The sequence below is a fragment of the Dipodomys spectabilis genome, unplaced genomic scaffold, assembly GCF_019054845.1.
Source record: "Dipodomys spectabilis isolate Male_0828 unplaced genomic scaffold, ASM1905484v1 ptg000054l, whole genome shotgun sequence".
In the NCBI taxonomy this organism is placed as follows: domain Eukaryota; kingdom Metazoa; phylum Chordata; class Mammalia; order Rodentia; family Heteromyidae; genus Dipodomys; species Dipodomys spectabilis.
Window position 1 is genome coordinate 42755679 of NW_024870731.1, and position 19410 is coordinate 42775088.

General features: G+C 61.6%; 2 protein-coding genes across 3 annotated transcripts in view; one reads left to right on the forward strand and one right to left on the reverse strand.

Moving 5' to 3' along the window:
• The first annotated feature begins 494 nt into the window (after positions 1-494).
• LOC122108108 (histone H1.8) lies at positions 495-6497 on the forward strand. The gene is made up of 5 exons (XM_042680080.1): positions 495-609; positions 3903-4159; positions 5199-5529; positions 6009-6073; positions 6249-6497. Exons 1-5 carry the CDS (start codon positions 495-497, stop codon positions 6495-6497), a joined length of 1017 nt encoding a protein of 338 aa, XP_042536014.1.
• A 3209-nt stretch (positions 6498-9706) lies between these two features.
• Plxnd1 (plexin D1) overlaps positions 9707-19410 on the reverse strand; it is a 37264-nt gene continuing 27560 nt past the window's right edge. The window contains exons 20-37 of one of the 2 annotated variants that reach the window (XM_042680101.1): positions 19235-19349; positions 17254-17361; positions 17057-17169; positions 16389-16493; positions 16137-16267; positions 15796-15994; positions 14439-14585; positions 14027-14183; positions 13663-13766; positions 13441-13504; positions 12871-12905; positions 12519-12623; positions 12171-12334; positions 11268-11415; positions 11017-11157; positions 10751-10825; positions 10494-10617; positions 9707-10415 (exon numbers count right to left, since the gene is read on the reverse strand). In XM_042680101.1, the coding sequence (XP_042536035.1) occupies positions 10501-10617; positions 10751-10825; positions 11017-11157; positions 11268-11415; positions 12171-12334; positions 12519-12623; positions 12871-12905; positions 13441-13504; positions 13663-13766; positions 14027-14183; positions 14439-14585; positions 15796-15994; positions 16137-16267; positions 16389-16493; positions 17057-17169; positions 17254-17361; positions 19235-19349 (2028 nt within the window). In that variant the 3' untranslated portion in view covers positions 9707-10415; positions 10494-10500. Of the gene's footprint in view, positions 10618-10750; positions 10826-11016; positions 11158-11267; positions 11416-12170; positions 12335-12518; positions 12624-12870; positions 12906-13440; positions 13505-13662; positions 13767-14026; positions 14184-14438; positions 14586-15795; positions 15995-16136; positions 16268-16388; positions 16494-17056; positions 17170-17253; positions 17362-19234; positions 19350-19410 lie in introns of both variants that reach the window. The other variant, XM_042680102.1, reaches the window with a different exon arrangement.

The following is a 19410-nucleotide window of genomic DNA, read 5'->3' on the forward strand; positions in this document are numbered from 1 at the left end:
GTGGTCATCACAATAATCCAGGAGTCCACACATCACCCACATCACCGTCAGCCTCTTGAACTGAAGGCTGCGGAGGGAACCAGGCATCCGGGGCCTTCTCCTTTACCTGTGGACTATGACCCAGAGAGGCCACTCAGCTGAGGCCACGAGGAGTGGGGGGGCAGGCTGGTGCAGAGGGCGTGGCCTCGTGCGGAGGGTGGAGCCTCGTGCAGCCATTGGGGGGTCTCATGCTCTGGGGCGTGGCCTCACGCTGAAGGCGTGGCTTCGTGCAGAGGGTGGGGCCTCGTGCAGCCATTGGGGGTGCCTCATGCTGGGGGCGGGGCCTCATGCTGTGGGCGGGGCCTTGTGTTCCTGCTATCAAGGCCCAATCAGCAGCCGGAGCTCTGGGGCCACGGGCACTGATTGGACGGTGGGCCGCCGCTGAAGGTATATAAGAAGAGCTTGCGCGCCAAAGCCCCATGCCTGGAAGACGAGGGCCTGCAGCTGCCTGGACCATGGCTCCCGGAAGTGTCTCCAGTCTCACCTCCTCCACCGACACGGCCGCGTCCTCAGAGTCCTTCGGGTCTACACAACCAGGTGAGCAGGGCCAGGGCCTCCGTCCTCCCTGCGGTCTCCGTGAGTCGGGGGGCCCTCACTCCACCTCCCGCCCCGCCCCCCACCCCCAGCCCGGACCCCGCGTCCCCCCCAGGCCGCCCTGCTTAACTGCCGTGTGGTGGGGAGCTGCAGGCCGGACGCAGGGCAGGAGGGCAGGCCCTCCGCCGGAGCCGCGCCCCTCTGCAGGGGCCGCGCAGCTGCAGGGCATCTGGGGGGGGCGAGGGGCAGCGGGGCGGGGCCCAGGGTTCCGCTCGGGGTCGCGCTGCGCGTGAGGGTCCCAGGCCGGCGGGGCCAGCCACGGGAGACCCCGGCGGGGAGGGAAGTGGCGGGAGAGCCAAATCAGCCGCTTCTGGGGCCTTGGAGGACGAGTAGGAGCTGCACTCCACACAGGCGGAAGGCCTCCGGGCCAGAGGGAGCGGCCGTGCAAAGGCACGGGGGCACGCGTGTGAGTGGGGGCCCCCTCCCCGATTGCATGGGAGTAGGTGGGGAGGGGCTGGCGGGGCAAAACCCCTCAGTCACGTTCAGGTGGCTCCACTCTCCTGAGGACAACAGGGAGCCCCAGAGGGCTCCGGGAGAGGAGGTGCGAGTGTGGGTGCTGAGGAGACAGTGGGCTGGGAGTGGAGGAAGGCGGGTGCTGTGTGGATGGAGAGGCAAGGCTGGTATGATGAAGAGGAGGCCCAGTGGCTGGGCAGGGGGTGGCAGGCTGAGGGCCTCGCGGGGACCTGGGTGGGCACTGTTCCCAGGGAGATGGGGGTGTGTGTGGAGAGGAGTTCTGGACGCCCCAGGCCTTCTGGGGACACCTTGGTGGTGTGGTTTGGGGGAGGAACGCAAACTTCTGCCTGACGTGTCAGGCAGGGAAGCCCCTGGGGCCGGGCTCTACCACTTGAGTCAAAGCGCCACTTGGCCTTTATTGGTGCTTAATTGGAGGCCTGCCCGAGCTGGTCTCACACTGTGATCCTCAGAGCTCAGCTTTCTGAGTAGCTAGGTGAGCCTCAGGTACCTAGCTGGGTTGTTTGGTTTGTTTTTTCTGGGTGCGATGACACATGCCTGTAATCCTAGCACATGGGAGGCTGACGCAGAAAGGTCAGGTGTTTGAGAACACTTTGGATATATTGGGAAACCTTGTCTCAACAAGCCAAAAAGTGACTTGGAAGCATAGTTCAGGTGGGAAGAGCACCTGCCTAGCAAGCCTGGGGACCTGAGTTCAATACCCAGTACTGACCAAAACAAAAGAAAATCTGAGCCGGGCGCTGGTGGCTCACGCCTGTAATCCTAGCTACTCAGGAGGCTGAGATCTGAGGATCGCGGTTCAAAGCCAGCCCGGGCAGGAGAGACCGTGAGACTCCTATCTCCAATAAACCACCAGAAAACCGGAAGTGGTGCTGTAGCTCAAGTGGTAGAGCGCTCGCCTTGAGCTGAAGAGCTGAGGGACAGCGCCCAGGCCCAGAGTTCAAGCCCCATGGCCGACAAAAAAAAAAAAAAAAAAAAGAAAATCTGAAAAACTTTGAGACATTTTGTAGCCAACTGATTTTTTTTTTAATCAGTTGTGGGTCTTGAACTCTGGGCCTGGGCACTGTCCCTCAGCTCTTCAGCTCAAGGCTAGTGCTCTACCACTTGAGCCATAGCACCACTTCTGGTTTTCTGGTGGTTAATTGGAGATAAGAGTCTTACAGACTTTTCCTTTGAATCTTGATCCTCAGATCTTAGCCTCCTGAGTAGCTAGGATTACAGGTGTGAGCCACCTGTACCCAGCTTCAATTGATTTTGTGAGTCTTTAAGTTTTATGGACTGACAATGGACATTTGCATTCATCACATTTAGATCAAGTTCCCTGTTTAAACCCCACACCTGAGACAGACAGCTTCTCAGACCAGCTTGATCCAATTCCCATTTGCATCTTTAAGTAACTGACTGTTGAGAGACAACTCCATCCTGTGCACTTTGCCCCCACACTGTGCAGGTGACTCTGGTATGCACACAGTGTGTCTGCATGATCTATACTGGGAAGATTTCTCACCAGCCCTGGAGGATGGAGCTGTCGCTCAGTGGTGGAGTGCTGTACCGAGCAGCCCCCGTATACCTTCCTCCCCGGTCCAAACACCCCACCCCCTGCCTCAGTGGGTAGACACTTCCGTAGCTGGAGCCACACAACTCTCGGCTTTTTGGCCGGCTCCATTCACGGCCTGTGGTGAGGGCTCTTCCTGCCCTGAGGGTATGTGTCAGGACTTCATTCCTTTTTATGTTTTGGCTGGTCCTGGGGTTTGAATTCAGGGCCTGGGCACTGTCCCTGAGCTTTGTGCTCAAGGCTAGAACTCTACTACAGCACGACTTCTGAGTAGTTTATTGGAGGTAAGAGTCTCACAAGACTTTCCTGCCCGGGCTGTCTTTGAACTGTGATCCTTGGATCTCAGCCTCCAGAATAGCTAGGATGACAGGCGTGAGCCACCGGTGCCCAGCCTCATTCTTTTTTTATGTCTAAGTAATATTGCATTGTGTGTATTACATTTTATTTATCCACTTGTCTGCCATTGGCCGTAGATATTAGGTGGTTTCTGCTTTGGGGCTGTTAGTGTTCATGTACAGGGTTTTTCGTGTGTTAGAGATGGAACCTTGTATGGACAAGCATGCCATATAAACACAGAAGCAGGCCATGAGGTGACGTGAGCCCCCTCCCCCCTCCCCCCCTCCTGTTTGCACAGCACTCAGCTGCTGGCCTCCTTACTTCATCTGCAGGGCTTCTGCAAAGCAGATGCCAGGCTTAGCATCTGCAAAACGGCCTAATATTGATTCTCGGCAGACAGGGACCTTCAGAAGAGTAATTAGAGGGCTGGAGCTGCGGCTCTTGGCTCAAATGCATAAGGCCCTGGGTTCTGTCCCCAACATTGCAAAACCAACAACAACAAACAACCCCTAAAACCCAACGCCATGCTGTTAGCATACCTGAACAATGCCGGCACTAAAGTTCATATGGATTTTCTTTTTCCTCATTGTTTAACTCCTGCCGCGAGTGTGCCCCGGGACCCCACTATGTGGCTGAGGGGGTCTTGCAGGTGTCTTTCACCCACCATGGTGTCCTCCCTTCCGCCCATGCTCCCTGGAGAGCCACGGGGTCCGGCTGGGGCCTGCGTGTCACACAGTGCCCTCCGAGTCCTGTACATGGCGTGGATGTGGCAGGTGGCCACATCCAACATTGCTTTCTTCAAAATGACTCAGCAAGCCGCCCCCCCCCCCCCAGGCACGGCCGGTGACCCCCTGGCCTCGGCCCCCGCGGGCTGGCACTTGGTGACGCCCTGCGGTCTTTCCTGCAGGCCTCAACCACAAGGTCCCCTTGGGTCGCCGCAACCCATCGATGCTGCGCATGGTGCTGGAGGCGCTGCAGGCGGGGGAGCAGCGGCGGGGCACGTCGGTAGTGGCCATCAAGGTCTACATCCTGCACAAGTACCCCACGGTGGACGCTACCCGCTTCAAATACCTGCTGAAGCAGGCCCTGGACACGGGCATGCGCCGTGGGCTCCTCACCAGGCCTGCCAACTCCAAGGCCAAGGGAGCCACGGGCAGCTTTAAAGTAAGCGGGGGGGGGGGGGGGTCAGGCATGTGGTGTGGGGGCACTTGGCCCCACGATTTGGACGTGAGGAGCAGCTTGCTTCGCCCCTGGCCTGGGCACGAGCGTCTTCCTGGCCTGCCTGCCTCTCCACTCTGTCCCTGTCGTTCTCTGTCCAGCACTTTCTCCCAAAAGGACAGTACGTGGCCCTGTCCCGGCTCTCGCCCGCCCTGGTGGCGTCTGCCTTTGTGGTGGTGTTGTGTCGTTAGAGTGCCAGGACTGTGTTTGCTCTTTGGCTCCTGGGCACCCTCAGATGGCGTGCCCCCCCCTTCAGTGCCAAACCTGGACAGGGGCCGCCCCCTCACAGCCCCCCTGCCCCTTCCAGGAAATGGGGTTCAGATCCTGGCCTGACCAGGCTAGGGGACAAAACTGATCCTAGCCTCGAGCTGCTGCTCTGCATCCGGGGCCTGCCCAGCTCCTGTGGGAAGAGGGGTGCCATCTGCTCCACCCGTGTCGGGCCTGTGGCATGCGGTCCCGCTGCAGGGCGTCTCCTCTTCACGGCGCTCCTGGGCTCCTGGGTGGGCTGGAATGACGAAGGATGGGGAGAGGGGGAGCGTGGGGGTCGGGGAGAGGGGGAGCGTGGGGTCGTCTCTGGTCTTGAAGGTGATGGGTGCTCAGAGGCCCAGGAGTTCCCAGCTCAACCTGCTTGCCAGGACTCCCTGTGTCTCCTGAACCCCTCTCTGTGACACTGACAGATGAGAGGTTGGAGGACGGAGGCTGAGCCCCACAGCTTGGGCCTGAGCTCTGCAGGGCCTGGGGGCCGGTGGAGGAGGGGGAGGGAGGAGAGCCGGGGAGGCCTGGGACTCTAGGGCACAGGGAGGTGGGATGGACAAACGGGGGTGGGAGCCTGACCGTGGGGTGCTCAAGGGAGACCCTCTGGCCACTGCCCTGGCCCAGTCATCTGCGTACAGGCTTGGAGCCTGCCCCTCAGAACCTGTGGCACTGGGGCACAGGAGCCCCAGACGCTGAGCCGCTCTCCTTCCTCCCCATGTCCCTGCCTCAGCTGGTCCCCAAGCGCAAGAAGAAGAGCCGGCCCAGGAAGATCGCAGCCCCAACAGCTCCCCAGAAAGCCCAGGAGCCACAGCGGGGCCACGACAATGCGGGCCGGGGGGCTAAGGCAGCGGAGAAGCGGAGAGCAACCAGGACGGCTCCTCTCAAACCAGGGGTGGCCAAGGAGAAGGCCCCCAAGAGAGGCAGTGAGATGGGAGTCAGTGGAGCAAAGCTGGGGGACGCCGCCAGGGTCCCCCCGAAATCGGACAAGGCTGTTCGGGCCCCTCCCAGCGCCAACGGGCTCGGTGGAAAGATGAAGGCCACGGGCAGTGGGCGCGGTCAAGGTGTGAACAGGGCTTGGGGAAATGTTTGGCTTAAAATGGGGAAACAACTCATGTAGTTGGTGGGTGGGCAAGCAGGGTTGAGAGGCACCAGGGGTCTGGGGCTGCCATCCTAAAAGTCCTGGAAGGCTTCCTGGAGGAAGAGGAGGAGGAGGCCCAGCCTCTGAAGGCAGAGCTTTAGCCCTCCGGCCTGCGGTGGGGGAAGGGAGAGGCCTGGGAGGAAGCGAGGCCGTGGTTAGTGTTTTTAGATGCCTCCTGACTGCCATGTGCCAACTAAAGGCCTTGGGCCTGTGGAGGCCCTGTCCAGGTCTGCCCAGCGCCCTGCGTGGAGGAAGCGGACCTCGCGTGCTGTGGTGTGGTGCGATGGGCGGGGTGCGGCAGCTCACCTGGGCCACGTGGTCCCGGGTGGGGGAGTGAGGGCTGCTGTCCAGGCAGGGCTGCGGCCCCAGAGCCTCTGTCTCCTGATGCCTGCCATCTTCCAGGAGCAGCTGAGGCCCACAGGAAGATCAAGGCCGAGGGGGGACTGGTCAGGCTGCCGGCCAGCAAGGTAGGTGTCTGTGCCCTGCCAGGCCGGGGGGGGGGAGGGGGGTGGGCAGGCAGCGCTTCCACCCGTGCCCAGCAGGTGTGGTCTACCCACGCTGGGAAGGAGGGGGCCTCTCCAGAGCCGCCCGCTGAGCCCTGTGCCAGCCCCTCCTCCTCGTCCCCGTCTTGCTTTCTCATAGGTCCAGAATGGCACCACTTCTCCCACCAAAAGGAAGATGACAGCCCGGGCACCAACTGGGGCAGCCGCCCCCAGGGCTGGGGCGGGGCCCAAGCGGAAGGGGGCGAGCCCTCCCATGGGGAGCGTGCCCAAGGCCCAGTCCCCGCACAGGGTCAGGAAGACACAGGCCCCTGAGGGCTCCAGGAAGCCGGCGCTGCCCACCAAAGCCGCCTCCTCCAAGGCATCCAGCAAGAAGGTGGCCAGGAACTAGGGCTTGACTGGCAAGAGATGGTGTTCGTGTGATCTTTTATCCCCAACAAGCCATCGGTCTATTTAATTGTAACTTATCAATAAAGAGTACTTTTTTTGTTTTCTCGCATGTCAGGATGGGGAGAAGATGAGGTTCAAGGATTTGGCCTTCTGCACGTACACTCAGCAATCACGGAGCACCTCCTGGTGACCTGCCTGTGCAGGGGACCACACGGCGCCCCTCTTCCTGGAGGGAAGGGTGCATCACGAGTGGACAGTGGGACACGGATGGCCTCGGGAGCCTGGGAGGGGCTGGGCCGTCCAGGCTGTGGGACTGGGGATCTGGAAGCTGCACGGATGAGAGGGCGGAGGCCTGGCAGAGGGCACCGCAGGGCTGCTGCGTTGGGGGTGTGGGAAAATGGGATATGGCTCTGCGGGACCCTGGGGGAGGCCGGAAGGCTTGCTGGGGCAGATGGGGCAGCTGTGGGCAGGGGCGAGCAACCGCGTGGCTGCGGGAAGGAGGGATTGGAGGAGCTGGGCCAATGGCCAGCCCGCAACTCCACCATCAGGACGGCCGGCCTGGGAGAAGAGGCCTGAGGTCTGCGCTGGCTTAAAAGGCCCTGGGGCGCTGTTCCATGAGAAGGGCCCATGCCACCCCGTCCTGTCTGGGCTCCGCCACCCCCTGCCCAGAGCACAGTGGCAGTGCCTCCGGACAACGTTTTAGACCAGCAGCTAGTGTGTGTGTGATTTTTTCCCAGTCGTAGAGCTTGAACTCGGCCTGGGTGCTTGTCTTTGGTCTTCTTTGCTCAAGCCTGGCACTCTACCACTTGAGCCGCAGTGCCACGCCCAGCTTTTTTTCTGTGATGGGTTGGGGGTGAGAATCCCATGGACGTTCCTTCCGCAGGCTTGGATTGAGCTGCCACCCTCAGATCTCAGCCTCCTGAGTGGCTAGGGTTACAGGCCTGAGCCACAGGTGCCCGCTTTGTTTCCTGTGTTTTAGGTCTTTGACATGCAGTCTTGGAATTGGGCACATGCTGTGGGGAGCCAGGCGCCACGTCCACCTCAGCCCCAGCCACGCCAGAGTGTCACGTGATCTCCGGTTCCACCCCTGCCCGAGGTGGGGGAGGGGCAGGTGGACCGCCTCGCCCAGTCCTGTCCTGATGGCAGACCCAGATGCAGAGTGAGTGCTGGGTGTGCTGGGCCTCCGGTGGCGGTGGCGGGCCTGTGACACGGGAGCCGGAGGGGCCCTGCAGGGGGCAAGGGCTGCCATCCAAGGGCGCTGGAAGGCTAGGCCCGCCTGTCACCTCCTTTGTTGTAAGGAACTGTCAGAAGAGTGGGTTTGGCTTGCATGCCCAGCCAGGGGCTCCAGCTGTGGCCCGGAGTGGGAGGGGCTTGTGGAGGCGGGGCCGCACAGGGCGGATCTGAGTGACCTCAGACAAAGGCGGAGCTTATGGAGAAAGGAGCAAGCCCTACTAGAGGAGATGGAGGCTGCCCAGCGTGGGCATCAGATCTATCTTCCTGAAGTTGCTTGGCCCCTCCCTGCCTCGTCACCTCTCCCCCTCCTGGAACCCCACGAGGGCTTGTCTGGCGCTGCCGTGGCCTCCCTGGGGTGGCTAAGTGTGGTTGCCAGCCATCCCCACGGGGCACGGGGAGCAGGTGGCAGCTGGTGCTTCCTGGGCTTCTTCGTAGCCTGGCCTGGGGCTGGGGCAGCTCCACCGGGCATGGTCACCTGGAGCTGGGGATTGGCCGCGCCTGCCCAGTTGGGGAGGAAAGTTCTAGCATCCTTGTGGGCCCTTGGGCGAGTGCCCCATGGCTGCCACAGCAGCCTCCCCTCTCCCCTTGGAAGCTCCACTTTGGGAGACTCTGCTGGAGTCCACACCTCCCGGGGGTCTCCCCTCCCCCTTCCCTCCCCCCTCCCTCCTCCTCCCCCTTCCTCTCCCCTCCCTCCCCCCTCCCCCAATCTGCCGTGTGCAGGCCGGCTTCTAAACTTCAACAGGGAGCCGCATGCTAATCAGGCGGCAAGCCAGGCTGCAGAATATTTAATGACAAAAAGATGTTATTGCCATATTGCCGCATGGGGGAGAAGTGGGGTGTGAAATGGGGTGTGTACCCCGCTCCCACCCCCCCCATCAGCACACGCACACACCTGCTTCAGCCGTGCCTAACACAGCCACTCGGAGCAAGGCACAGCGCTTATTTTCCTCCTGCCTCTGTGTGTGTGTGTGTGTGTGATTCCTCTGTTTCTGGGAAACGGGCATCCATTCTGGAATCACACTTCCCCCTCAAAGACCCCATCAAATATGCTGATAACTGAAATGAGATCTGCTAAGAACATTATTTGAAGGATGAGGACCGGCTCTGGCCCCCGAAGCTATTTTGGAAGTGAAGGAGCATTGGCTGTTTTCTTACTTAGAACTGCTATCTGTGGAGTTTTGTTTCCTGCTTGAACTTTGGGCTCAAGGTTTTGTAGATGGCATGAAGGGAGAGCAGGGGCACACTGTCACCTGTGGCCGTGGGCTGGAGGCGGACTCACAGTGCGCTGGGAGGGGCGGGCCTCAGGCTCAGACCCCCAGGTGGCCTGGGCGGGGTGGCGGAGGGGGTTTTCAAGAGTGGGTGTTTGCAGACCCCAGTCAGATGACCTGTGCAGAGAACCTGTGTGAGGAGTGTGCTGCGGTGCAGAACTCGTGGATTTGCAGACCCAGCGGTCACCTGCCACCTCCTGGCTGTGTGGGGCCTCTCTCTGGAGACCGGAGGGGAAGGAAACCTTGTCTGTCTGCTGTGTGCCCTTGGGGACACTGCTTAGCCTTGCTGAGAGGGGGGCTTGTCACAGATAAGCAGTGGAGGGCATGCGCTTAGTACGCATTTAGCATGTGCAAGGCTCTGGGTTCCAGTCCAGCACCACCCATAGGAAGGGCCCAGCCCTGCAGCAGGCTGACCCCTGGAGGTGGTGGGGGCCCCGGGAGGCTGTGGGCGGGCAGCTGTGGCCAGGCCCCTCAAGTACACAGCCATAGTACCTCCTGCAACCTGGCAGAGGACGGCAGGTCTTCGGGAGGTGATGGGCGGGATTTCCCAAGTCCAGAACTGCCACCATGTGCGGAGGCCAGCCTCCTGGCCTCCCTTCTGCTGGAACTGTGTGACAAAGTAGCCACCCCTCCTCCTCCCATCCTTCCCCCTCCCCTGCCCCCCCCTACATCCCACCAGCCATCACAGGACAAAGGCTGGAGCCCACAATAGGTTTCCTGGCAGGCTTTTATTATAAAGAAGGTTCCAGAGAGTTCCAGCCCTCCCGTCCAGCTCCCTTGGGTCTGGCCAGGCCTGCAGCAAGGAGCCTGGTGAACCCGTCGGCGTTTTCCGGGCCTGCCATCCGCGGCGCGGTCCTTTCCAGTGTTGCCGGGAGCCCTGGGGCCGGCCGGCTCCTCTGCACAAGCGGCAGCAATTCACAGTTGGCGCGTGGCGTGAGTTTGTTTTTTAATATATAAAAGCTTTTTTTAAAAAAACAAAACAAAAAAACAAAACCCCCCAAAGTGGTGCTATCTTTAGAAACATTTCCAGAAAGATCAAGTAGCCTGGCTACAGCGTGGTGCCGCCCAGCCTCCCCCCCCTCCCCGGGCACCAGCAGCCCCGCGTCCCCTTCTTCTGCCCCTCCCTGCGGGCAGCGGGCACTGCCGCCTCTGCCAGCGGCCCCCGGAGCCACGCAGACCCATCCCTGCTTGGCACGGTCTGTGGGCAGGTCGCAGAGCGTGTTGGTGGACCGAGGCCCCACCAGGATGGGTGAGGTAGCGAGTCTGGACGGTGGCCTCTTCTCCTGTGGTGGAGCCTGGCTCTCGGCCAGGCCAAGCCACTGAAAAGGGGCAGTGGCGGCCGGGCTGAAGGCCCCCGTCCCAGTGCCAGGCCTGAGGTGGGCAGAGGGGCAGCGTGGGTGCGGCCAGCACCTCCTTCCGGCTCAGCGGCCTGCAGCTGAGTTGTGGGCGGGGGCGGGGCGCAGGGCGGGGCCTCTGGCGCGGTGGCACGGCGCTTCCCTGCACTCAGGCCTCGCTGTAGCATTCGTAGATGTTGTTCTCCATCAGCGCCACCACCTGCTCGAATTTGTGCTGCAGCTGCGTCCTGCGGGCCGTGGGGTTGGCCTCCAGGGCCGCCATGATCTGAGAGGAGGTGGAGGGTCAGCGGGGCTGTGGCCGCAGGGCGTGGCCAGCTCCCCCTCCGTCTGGGGAGAGGCCAACTAGCCACCGGCCGCCTGTGCCCTCCTGAGCAGCACGCAGGGCAGGGCAGCCTCACCTGGGGGCGATACCTCTTGGCATATTTGTAGATCTCTGCCACGGCCACGTTGGTGTTGAACTCGTTCTGGTATTTCTACGGGGGAGGGGGGAGGGGGGAGAGAGGAGGGCTGTCAGTCACGCGATCCAGGCCCCGTCTGCTCCTAGCACCCGCAGCTCCCACCAGCAGGGGCAGTGATGGCACCCGAGGGGGGGGTGCCCCCAGCTCTGTCCTGTTGAGGCAGCAAGCCAAGCATCCCAGCCTCGCCAGCCCTCTGAGTGGCCCACCCTGGACTCCTCGGCCAGGTGGGCGTTCATCTCCTGCTCGCTGAGGGGCGTCATGTCCTGGATCTGCTTGTAGTAGCGCTGCACGATCTTGCGGTACTCAGGGATCTCCTTGGCATACAGGAGCTTGTTGGTGGGCGAGTCCTGCACAGTGAGACAGGCTGGCGTCACCTTCCTCCGGCCAGGCAGGTGCCTGGAGCCTGGCCGTGCTCGCCCGGGCCTCCTCAGGCCCTGCCCCCGCAGCCACGGCACACCTTGCCCAGCTGCAGGTCAGAGATGGAGCAGGCGTCGATGAAGGCCTGGGCAATGACCGAGAGGCAGGCGTCTATGTGGTCCGTCTTCTCGATGTCAAAGACGAACTGGGGGTTTTTCAGGATGTTCACCCAGAAACGGAGAGGCAGGCTGCGGGGTGGGGGTGGGGGGCGACAGGGCCACGTGAGCCAGCAGAGGCGGGCAGGGCACGAGCGTCTGGCAGGGATTGTGCTGGCTCTGCCGTGAGGCCCCACCAAAATGGAGCCTTGGGGGGCTGTGCACACACAGGGTGGCGGCTGAGGGCCCAGGCCAAGCTGGCCCACCGCAGCCCTCTCCCTCCCTGCTCCCCCTCAGCTCCCCCAGGAGGCCCCAGCCGGGTCTGGTGAGCATTAGAAGCCCCCACCCTGCTGCCCACAGCCCATGCCCGCCCACAGCTCCTCCCCCCAGCCTCGCACGCAGCAGGCAGTCCAGAGCAGAGAGGCAGGCCTAGGGGTGGCCTGGAGGAGGTGGGACAGTCCCCAGCCCAGAGCCACCCAGACATTGGAGCAAAGGGGTCTCCAGAGCGCCGAGGAGCTTCTGCAACTGCTCAGAAACTGCTCAGAGGTGGTGCTGTGTATGTACAAGGGTGTGTGGCCACGGCTAAACCAAGCTAAGGCTCAGGGAGCTAGGAAGTGGGCATGGACTGCAGATCAGGCAGGGCGGCGTCCAGCCTGGCTCTGTCATTCCCAAGTGTCCACCAAGGAGGCAGAAAGAAAGCAGGGGTTTTAGTGTCCTGGTTTTACTGCAGGGGAAACTGAGGCCAAGAGAGGCCTCACAGCTGGGAAAGGCTGGAGGAGCAGAAGCCAGGCTCTGCCCCAGCCCGCGGTGCCAGGCGCGGGCCCCTCTGCGCCCCCACCCATCTCCACCTGTTGGTCTTCCAGATGTGCAGTGTGTCTGGGTCTGAGATCCCCCTCCTCTCCGCCTGCTCCTCCAGGAAGTCGAAGAAGTACTTCACAGCCAGAGGGGGCTTGTCTTCCCGGATGCTCAGGATGGCCTTGAACAGGTCATCCAGAAACTTCTGCAGCGTGCCCTGTGGAGAGCAGTGGCCAGTGTGGGCCAGGGCTGCTGGGGAGAGGGGGCAAGGGGCAGCGGCGGCCTCTGTGGTGTCAGGGAGACCCCTTGTACTTGGGTCCAAAGCACTCAGGCTAGGGGCTCAGCTGGGAATCGCTGGGGCCAGAGTGAGGCTGGGCAGGGGACACCTAGGCTGGGCCCACCTTGGTGGACAGCAGGCGGGTCAGGTAGATCTCCGGGAGCACCTTCTTGCGGTGGCTCTGGCGGTGGGACTTTTTGGGCTCTGCCAGTTCGTCCGTGGGCAGCACCTGGGAGGCCCGACAGGGTCGGTGCTGTGGCATCCGCAGCCTCCGCGGAGGTCTGTCCCGCGCTCGGGGCCCAGCCCTGCCCACGCGTCCCAATGCACAGGCTGGGGCTCCGGCAGGATTCCATGGGCTCCTTCACCCGGCCTTTCCCAGGGCCTGGGAGCGCTCTCCCGGAGGCCCAGGGCGGCAGAGAGCCAAGGCCACACCCCGAGAGGGGCCAGGTCCCCAGGGCCCAAGGCTGGGCACTCACCAAATGGAAATACTTCTCCGTGTCCAAGTCTTTCACTGCGAGAGGAAAAACACAATAAATAAACAAGAAAGAAGACGGGGGGAAGAAGAGAGCTGCAGAGAGGAGACCAAGCACGGCTGAGACAAAGACTCCGCCACAGACAGGGGAGCGACCAGAAAAGCAGCAGAAGCTACCGCCGTGCAGGAAGAGGCCTCGGGAGGGGCCGGGCCAGCCACCGTCCTCACCCATGAGCCCCACCAGCCCAGACCACAGGGGCTGCCGGGGGGCAGCCAACACCCCACTCTCAATCTCATGAGGGACCCTGAGACCCAAAGTGCCCCCTGCCTGCCTGCAGCACAGCTGGGCCTGAGAGGGCAGCAGGGGCAGGCCGAGGCCGCCCCGCCCCCTCCCCGCTGCCCGGCAGCTGCTGGGGCTTCTTGGAAGCACATCCCGCCCTCCTCCTCCTCCTCCTCCTCCTCCTCCTCCTCCAGCTGCCCACGGGGCAGCAAGGGAGAAAGGCGGCCGTGGCTCCTCCCGTGGCCATGGAGGGAGCGAGGGTCTGAGAGCCGGCCTTGGCTCTCCGGGCCCTACCTCTGCCCAGGGTGGTGTCCTTCTTGTCCGTGAGGCTCATGGCCAGGGAGGCTCCTTCCGGGATCTGAGGTTGGGAGGGAGGGAGAAGCCAGGGTGAGACGCTGGGGGGGTGGGAGGGGCTGGGGAGGGGGGAAAAGCCAGGGGTGGGGGGGGAGGCGGGGGGTGGGGAGGCCGAGGGTGGAGGGGAGGCGGGGGGGGGGGTGGGTGGGCAGAGGGTGGCACCTTGTAGTGGGCCAGCGTGTTCAGCTTCTTACGCCCATCCTCCACAACCGACGTGTCGTCCAGGTCCCGCAGGATGTAGCTCTGAGTGCTGGAGGCAAACCACTCTAGGGGAGGGGGGGGCAGTCAGGACAGAGGGGGCCTCTCCCTGTGGAGTCTGCAGTGGGGGGCAGCGGGGCTGTCAATGGCACAATCACCAGTCTCTACCCACCAACCCTGGGGATAAATGAAAACCTGAGCACCCAGCGCTGGGTAGCGAAGCCTGGGCCCGACCTCCTTCCGCCCCATCCCTCCTGCCCTCACAGCAGGCCCTGTCTCCCATGGCCCCAGAGCCCTCCCACACGCCATGCCTGCCCGCCCTGCCCACCGAGGTCCACGTCCTCCGCCCGGGGCCACTGGGAGTAGGGCACGTTCTTGCAGAAGGCCTCCAGGATCTTCTCCTTCACCTGTGTCAGCGTGTCTGTGTCCATGGCCCGCACGCTCAGCGAGTCCATGCCACAGCCCTGGAAGGACACATTCAGGTTCTGCACGAGAGAGAGCAGATGGGAGTCAGCGCGTGCCACTACCCGCCCCCCCAGCTTGGGGACCAGGCTGGTGGCTTGGTCTAGATCGGAGGCCAGGACCGCTGGGCAGCAACACTCTCTGGCCGCCCGGGGAATGGCCCCACCCCTCACGGACCCATTTCCCCAAAGGGTCTCGACCCCGCCCACTGCCAGGCCTTGGCCTCCAATGGTCCTGCCGCTCACAGGGGAGGGGCGGGCAGGGGTGCTGCTGCTCACCCGGGGCTTGGCCTCTATGTTCTCCCGCAGCAGCCACTCCTCGTTGAGTGTGTAGCGGGCCTTGCCGGTGATGGCGTCGATGGAGCCCTTGTTGATCTGCTGCTTGATGGCGCACAGCAGCAGGAAGAAGGGCTCTCCCACCGTCTCCTGTGAGGACTGGCAGTCAGGCCAAGGCCACCCTTCACCCCCAGGCCACCCGGCAGCTTTCCACTGAGTCGGGGGTCACACAGCAGAGGCTGCGAGCGACCCGCACCGCAGGTAACGCCAACCTTGCACGCTGGTTCCCGCTCCCGCCTCTGGGCTTCACCAACCACACCCAGAGTGGCCCACAGCCTTGAACGACTTCCAGGTCACCACTGCACTGCCAGTGACCCCCCGCGGGTCCATTTATGTCAGGCGGTGAGGTAAAGGGACAGGAGATACGAAGGAAGATCCCAAACACAATAGTGGCAGGCAGATTTGGCAAAGATAGGAAGGCAGCCTGCCAGCCTCGTCCCTGACCCAGTTTCCAGATCTGGCAGCGGACGCCACTGACGTCCTGCTTTCTAGAAGATGGGGCCAGGCTCAGGGAGGACAGCCTGGCTGAGGCCACAAGAAGTCGCCACAGGAGCAGCGGCCAAGCCCAGTGTGGCAAGCGTAGCCCCTGATGAGAAAGAGGCGGCCGCCAGCGGGCCAGGCGCCCGGGGAGCTCTCCCCGGCGGCTCCTCCCTCCCTGCTTCCCCAAGAGGCCAGAGGACCCCACATGTGCAGAAGGAGACCCGGAGCAGAGAGGGCTGCCCAGCCCAGGGCCTCAGAGCCCAGACTGAAATCTAGGCCGTTTTAGGCCCTGGTCTCTAGCCAGGCTTTTGTCTTTCTCCAGTATCACGGGTGGCCGTTTAGCCTCTGCCACCACAGGGCAGCTGACATAGAGAAGCACACGGGCTGAACAACACGGTGCGGTGGACCACCTCCGCCAGGACCCCCGGCCTCCGGCCAGCTTCCCACAGCACCTCTGTGCATGTCCTCCCCTCCCTCCTTTGCCCAGGTAGACCAGTGACACACACGCACACACACACACACACGCGTGCGCCCGTGCACACCGTGGCTCACTCCCCGAGCCCTCAGGCTCAGTGTGGGGCCCCTGCTCCCCAGCCAGTCAGCAGCCTCTGGGGGGTGGGCACTGTCTCCATATCTCATTCTCTCCCGAGGCTGGGAGGTCTTCAAGGACTCGGCTGGGATCCCATTTACCCCCCAGATCCACAGCCTTGGCCCCAAGACGCACTAGAGAGGGCTGTGCGGCTGATAAACAACCATCTGGACCAAAGCCACTCCCAGCCCCCGTCCATCCCACGCTGGCCAGCTGGGCCCGGCCCCTCACCCGCAGGCAGCTGTACATGCAGATGGACATCCAGTTGGTGAGCATCTTCTCCACCACCGACTCGGTGCGCCGCAGCATGAGCTTGGGGTTCTTGGAGGCCGAGGCGTCGATGAGATCCACCAGCAGCTCCTTCATGATGCCCGTGTAGTACTCCAGCTTGCCGTGCAGCGCGATGGTCAGCAGGGAGGCCAAGCTGCACCTGTGGCCCCGGGCGGTCAGCACAGCTGCCCGCCGCTGGCCTCGTGCACCCCGGGAGGAATGGCCAGGCCAGGGGAGGCGACTGTCACCCGGCTGAGGGGCTGGGACAGCCCTCTGTTCCCCCAGGGACCCCGCAGTCTGACCTGTCTCGCACTGCAAAGTCCTTCTGCTGCTCCAGCGCGTGGATGAAGATGATGAGGAAGTGCTTGTTGCTGATGAGTGAGGAGAACAGGCTGGCGCCCTCCTCCATGCTGGGCCGGCGGTCCTCGGGGACCTGCCGAGAGCTGGCGTGTGAGTGTCGGGCAGGGCCGGGCCCAGCACCCCGGGTGGCTGCCCGATGCCCCCTGCTCCCCTCAGGCACAGGACTGGACGGGGAGAGGCCCGGCAGCACTCACCTTCCACTCCCCCAGCAGCGGGTGGGTCTCGGGGGTGGGGGAGCCGCCCGGGGAGCCGGGGGTCTGGGAGGGCAGCACGTAACGCTCTTCGTAAAGGGAGGAGCACTGTGGGGTGGAGCCAGCACCCCAGGGTCACTCGACATACAGAACAAGGCACCAACAGGGCTGCGCTACACAGGGCAGGCAGATGCCCCCCAACACTCCCGGGAGGAGGCCCACACGGAGGAAGCAGCATGGACCAGGGTTGCACCGCAAGAAGGCACAAGACTGAGAAGGAAACTGAGGCAGGGGATATTGTGGGGATTGCAGCTGCAGGCGTCTCTGCGTGAGTGTGGCCACACTCCCAGGAACCCCAAGGACAGAGCTGGGGAGGGACCTGGCCACCATCACAAAAGCCCAACAGGCAGGCAGACGGGGTGGGGAGGCCGGCCAGCCGCCCTGCCCTCTTGGTGGGGACAGTAGGTCCCACAGAGCGTGGCGGGGGGAGCAGGGGGAAGGGGGGGCGGCTGGCTTCACTGCAGACAGGCATCAGGTGAACGGAGAAGGAAAATGGGGGGGATGGGGAGAAGCGTCACCCCTCTTCCTTGGCAGGACAGCTCTGGAGGAGCACAGGTTCTGCCCTGCCCCAGGGCGGCCCCGTGAGGGAGATGCGAGGGATCGGGGCTGACCTTGGGGAAGAAGGTGCGGGTCACGAAGTGCCTGTACTCCAGGAAGGGGATGCCCTGGCTGCGGTTCAGCTCCTTGGTCAGGTCCGTCATGTCCGTCTGCAGCTCGGCAAAGCCTGGACAGGCAGGTGACCACCTCAAGTCCTGCTCCAGACGGGAGAGGCCAGGCACACCCACCCCGTGCCCGGCCTGCCCGGTACCTTTGCGGATTTCCTCTCGGATCTGAGACTCCATTTCCTCCATCTGAAGCAGCGTCTTCTGCCAGTAGCGCTCAGCGCGCCGGCTCTTGGTGCAAAAGACAAACAGGGCTGTGGGCAGCAGAGAGGCAGCTCAGACCTCCGGAACCCTCCAGAAAGCCTCTGTTGAGGCCTGCTGGGCCAGGGCCTGGGCTCCGGCTCCAGAGTACGAGGTAGATAGCTGTCCTTGGCCCTCCTGCTCCGACAGGCCCGGGACACCGGACCGGCCAGCAGCACACGCCCCATGTCCCCTTAGGAAGACACATGGCGTGTAGTGGTTAGCAGTAGTTTTCTCTTGAAACAATTAGGGTGGTTTGTTTTCTTCCTGCTTTCTAGCACTTTCCATTCCTCTCTCAATGGCCCTGTGTTGCCTATGGATTAAGAAACTAAAAAGTGAGCGTCATTACAATGCTGCTGTAGGACAAGGGAGGGTATCTGATCTGTATGGACAGCTAGAAAATGCGGAAAGCATGTGGGTACGGCGGTATGTTCTGCCCTGTTACCCTTCGATAACTGCCTTTTTTTTTTTTGCCTGTACTGGGACTTGAATGCTAGGCCTGCTCATTGAGCTCCTTTTTGTTCAAGGCTAGCACTCTACCACTTGAGCTACAGCACCACTTCTGGCTTTTTCTGTGATTAATTGGAGATAAGAAGCCACGGACTTTCCTGCCCCAGCTGGCTTTGAACCACGATCCTCAGATGTCAGCCTCCTGAGTAGCTAGGAGCCCCAGTGCCCAGCTTCCTACTACTTTTTAAAACTCAGGATCTTCAGCTTGCTGTGCAGGAGCTCTCCCAGTAGAGCCATGCCCCCAGTCCTTTCTCCAAATTTTATCATTGGATATAGTCACTAAAAAGCTAAGCCTCAGGCAAACACCAGTGGCTCACACCTATAATCTTACCCAGGAGGCTGAGATCTGAGGATTACAGTTTGAAGCCAACATGGGAAGAAAAGTCTGTGAGACTTTTTATCTCCATTTAATCACCAAATTAAATAAAGCTGGAAGTGGAGCTGTGGCTCAAGTCGTAAAGGACTAGCCTTGAACACAAAAGCTCAGGGACAGTGTCCAGGCCCTGAGTTCAAGCCTCAGGTCCAATACACATGCGCATGCACACACACATACACACACAGAGCCTTATTGGACTACAGTGCATGTACGCTATAATTCACCATGTAGACAGCCCAGTGGATTTGAGTGTAGTCACTCTTTGAGGTCATGAGTACGTCTCACCTGACAACACTGTTGCTATCCCAAGAAGACCCATACCCATTAAGCTCCCTCACCCAGGTACCCACTAAACTATGTCTGAATTTCCTACTCTAGCTACTTTGTTTAAAATCAGTAAATCTGTGGTCCTTTCTGTCTGCTTCCCTCCCCGCCACCCGCCCTCCACTGATCAGGTTTTCAAGGCCCATTTATTTCTGGCGTGAGTCAGTAAAGAACAGTAAACCGTTCTTTTCTTTGTTTATGGCTGAATAATATTCCGCTGTCTGGATGGACCATGTTTTACTTATCCTTTTATCAGTCGATAGCCATTTGAGTTGTTCTGCCCTCTTGTCTATTATAAACAATGGCACTGTCAACATTTGTGCACAAGATTCTGTGTGGATGCATGTTTTCCTTTCTCAGGCAGATTCTCAGGAGTGGAATTTCTGGGCCATATGGCAACTCTATAATTAGCATTGTGAAGAACAGCCAAACTGTTTCCAAAGCAAGCACACCTTCCTACATCACCCCCAGCCGAGAGAGGCTTGCTTTCTCTGCCATGTCTAGTATGATACTTTTGTAGCCATATTTGAACACCTAGGCTCGTTTCCGGAGTGAACTGGAGAATAAGATCCTCGTCCCTGGCCTGGCATTCGGGATCCATGGCCTGGACCCGGGCCTGGGCCCAGCCCCTTCACAACTTCCACGCCTCCGGCCCCGTGGTGCGGCGGGCAACTTACCCACGACGGAGAGCAGCAGCAGGATGCTGCAGACGACGATGGAGACGATGATGGCCGTCTCGCTACCTCCCAGCTGCAGCGTGGCGATGGTCTGGTTGAAGTTTCCCACCTGGATCTGGGCAGAGGTGGGAAGGGGCTGTGACTTTCTGGAAGGATGCTCTTCTCGCTGGCTGTGG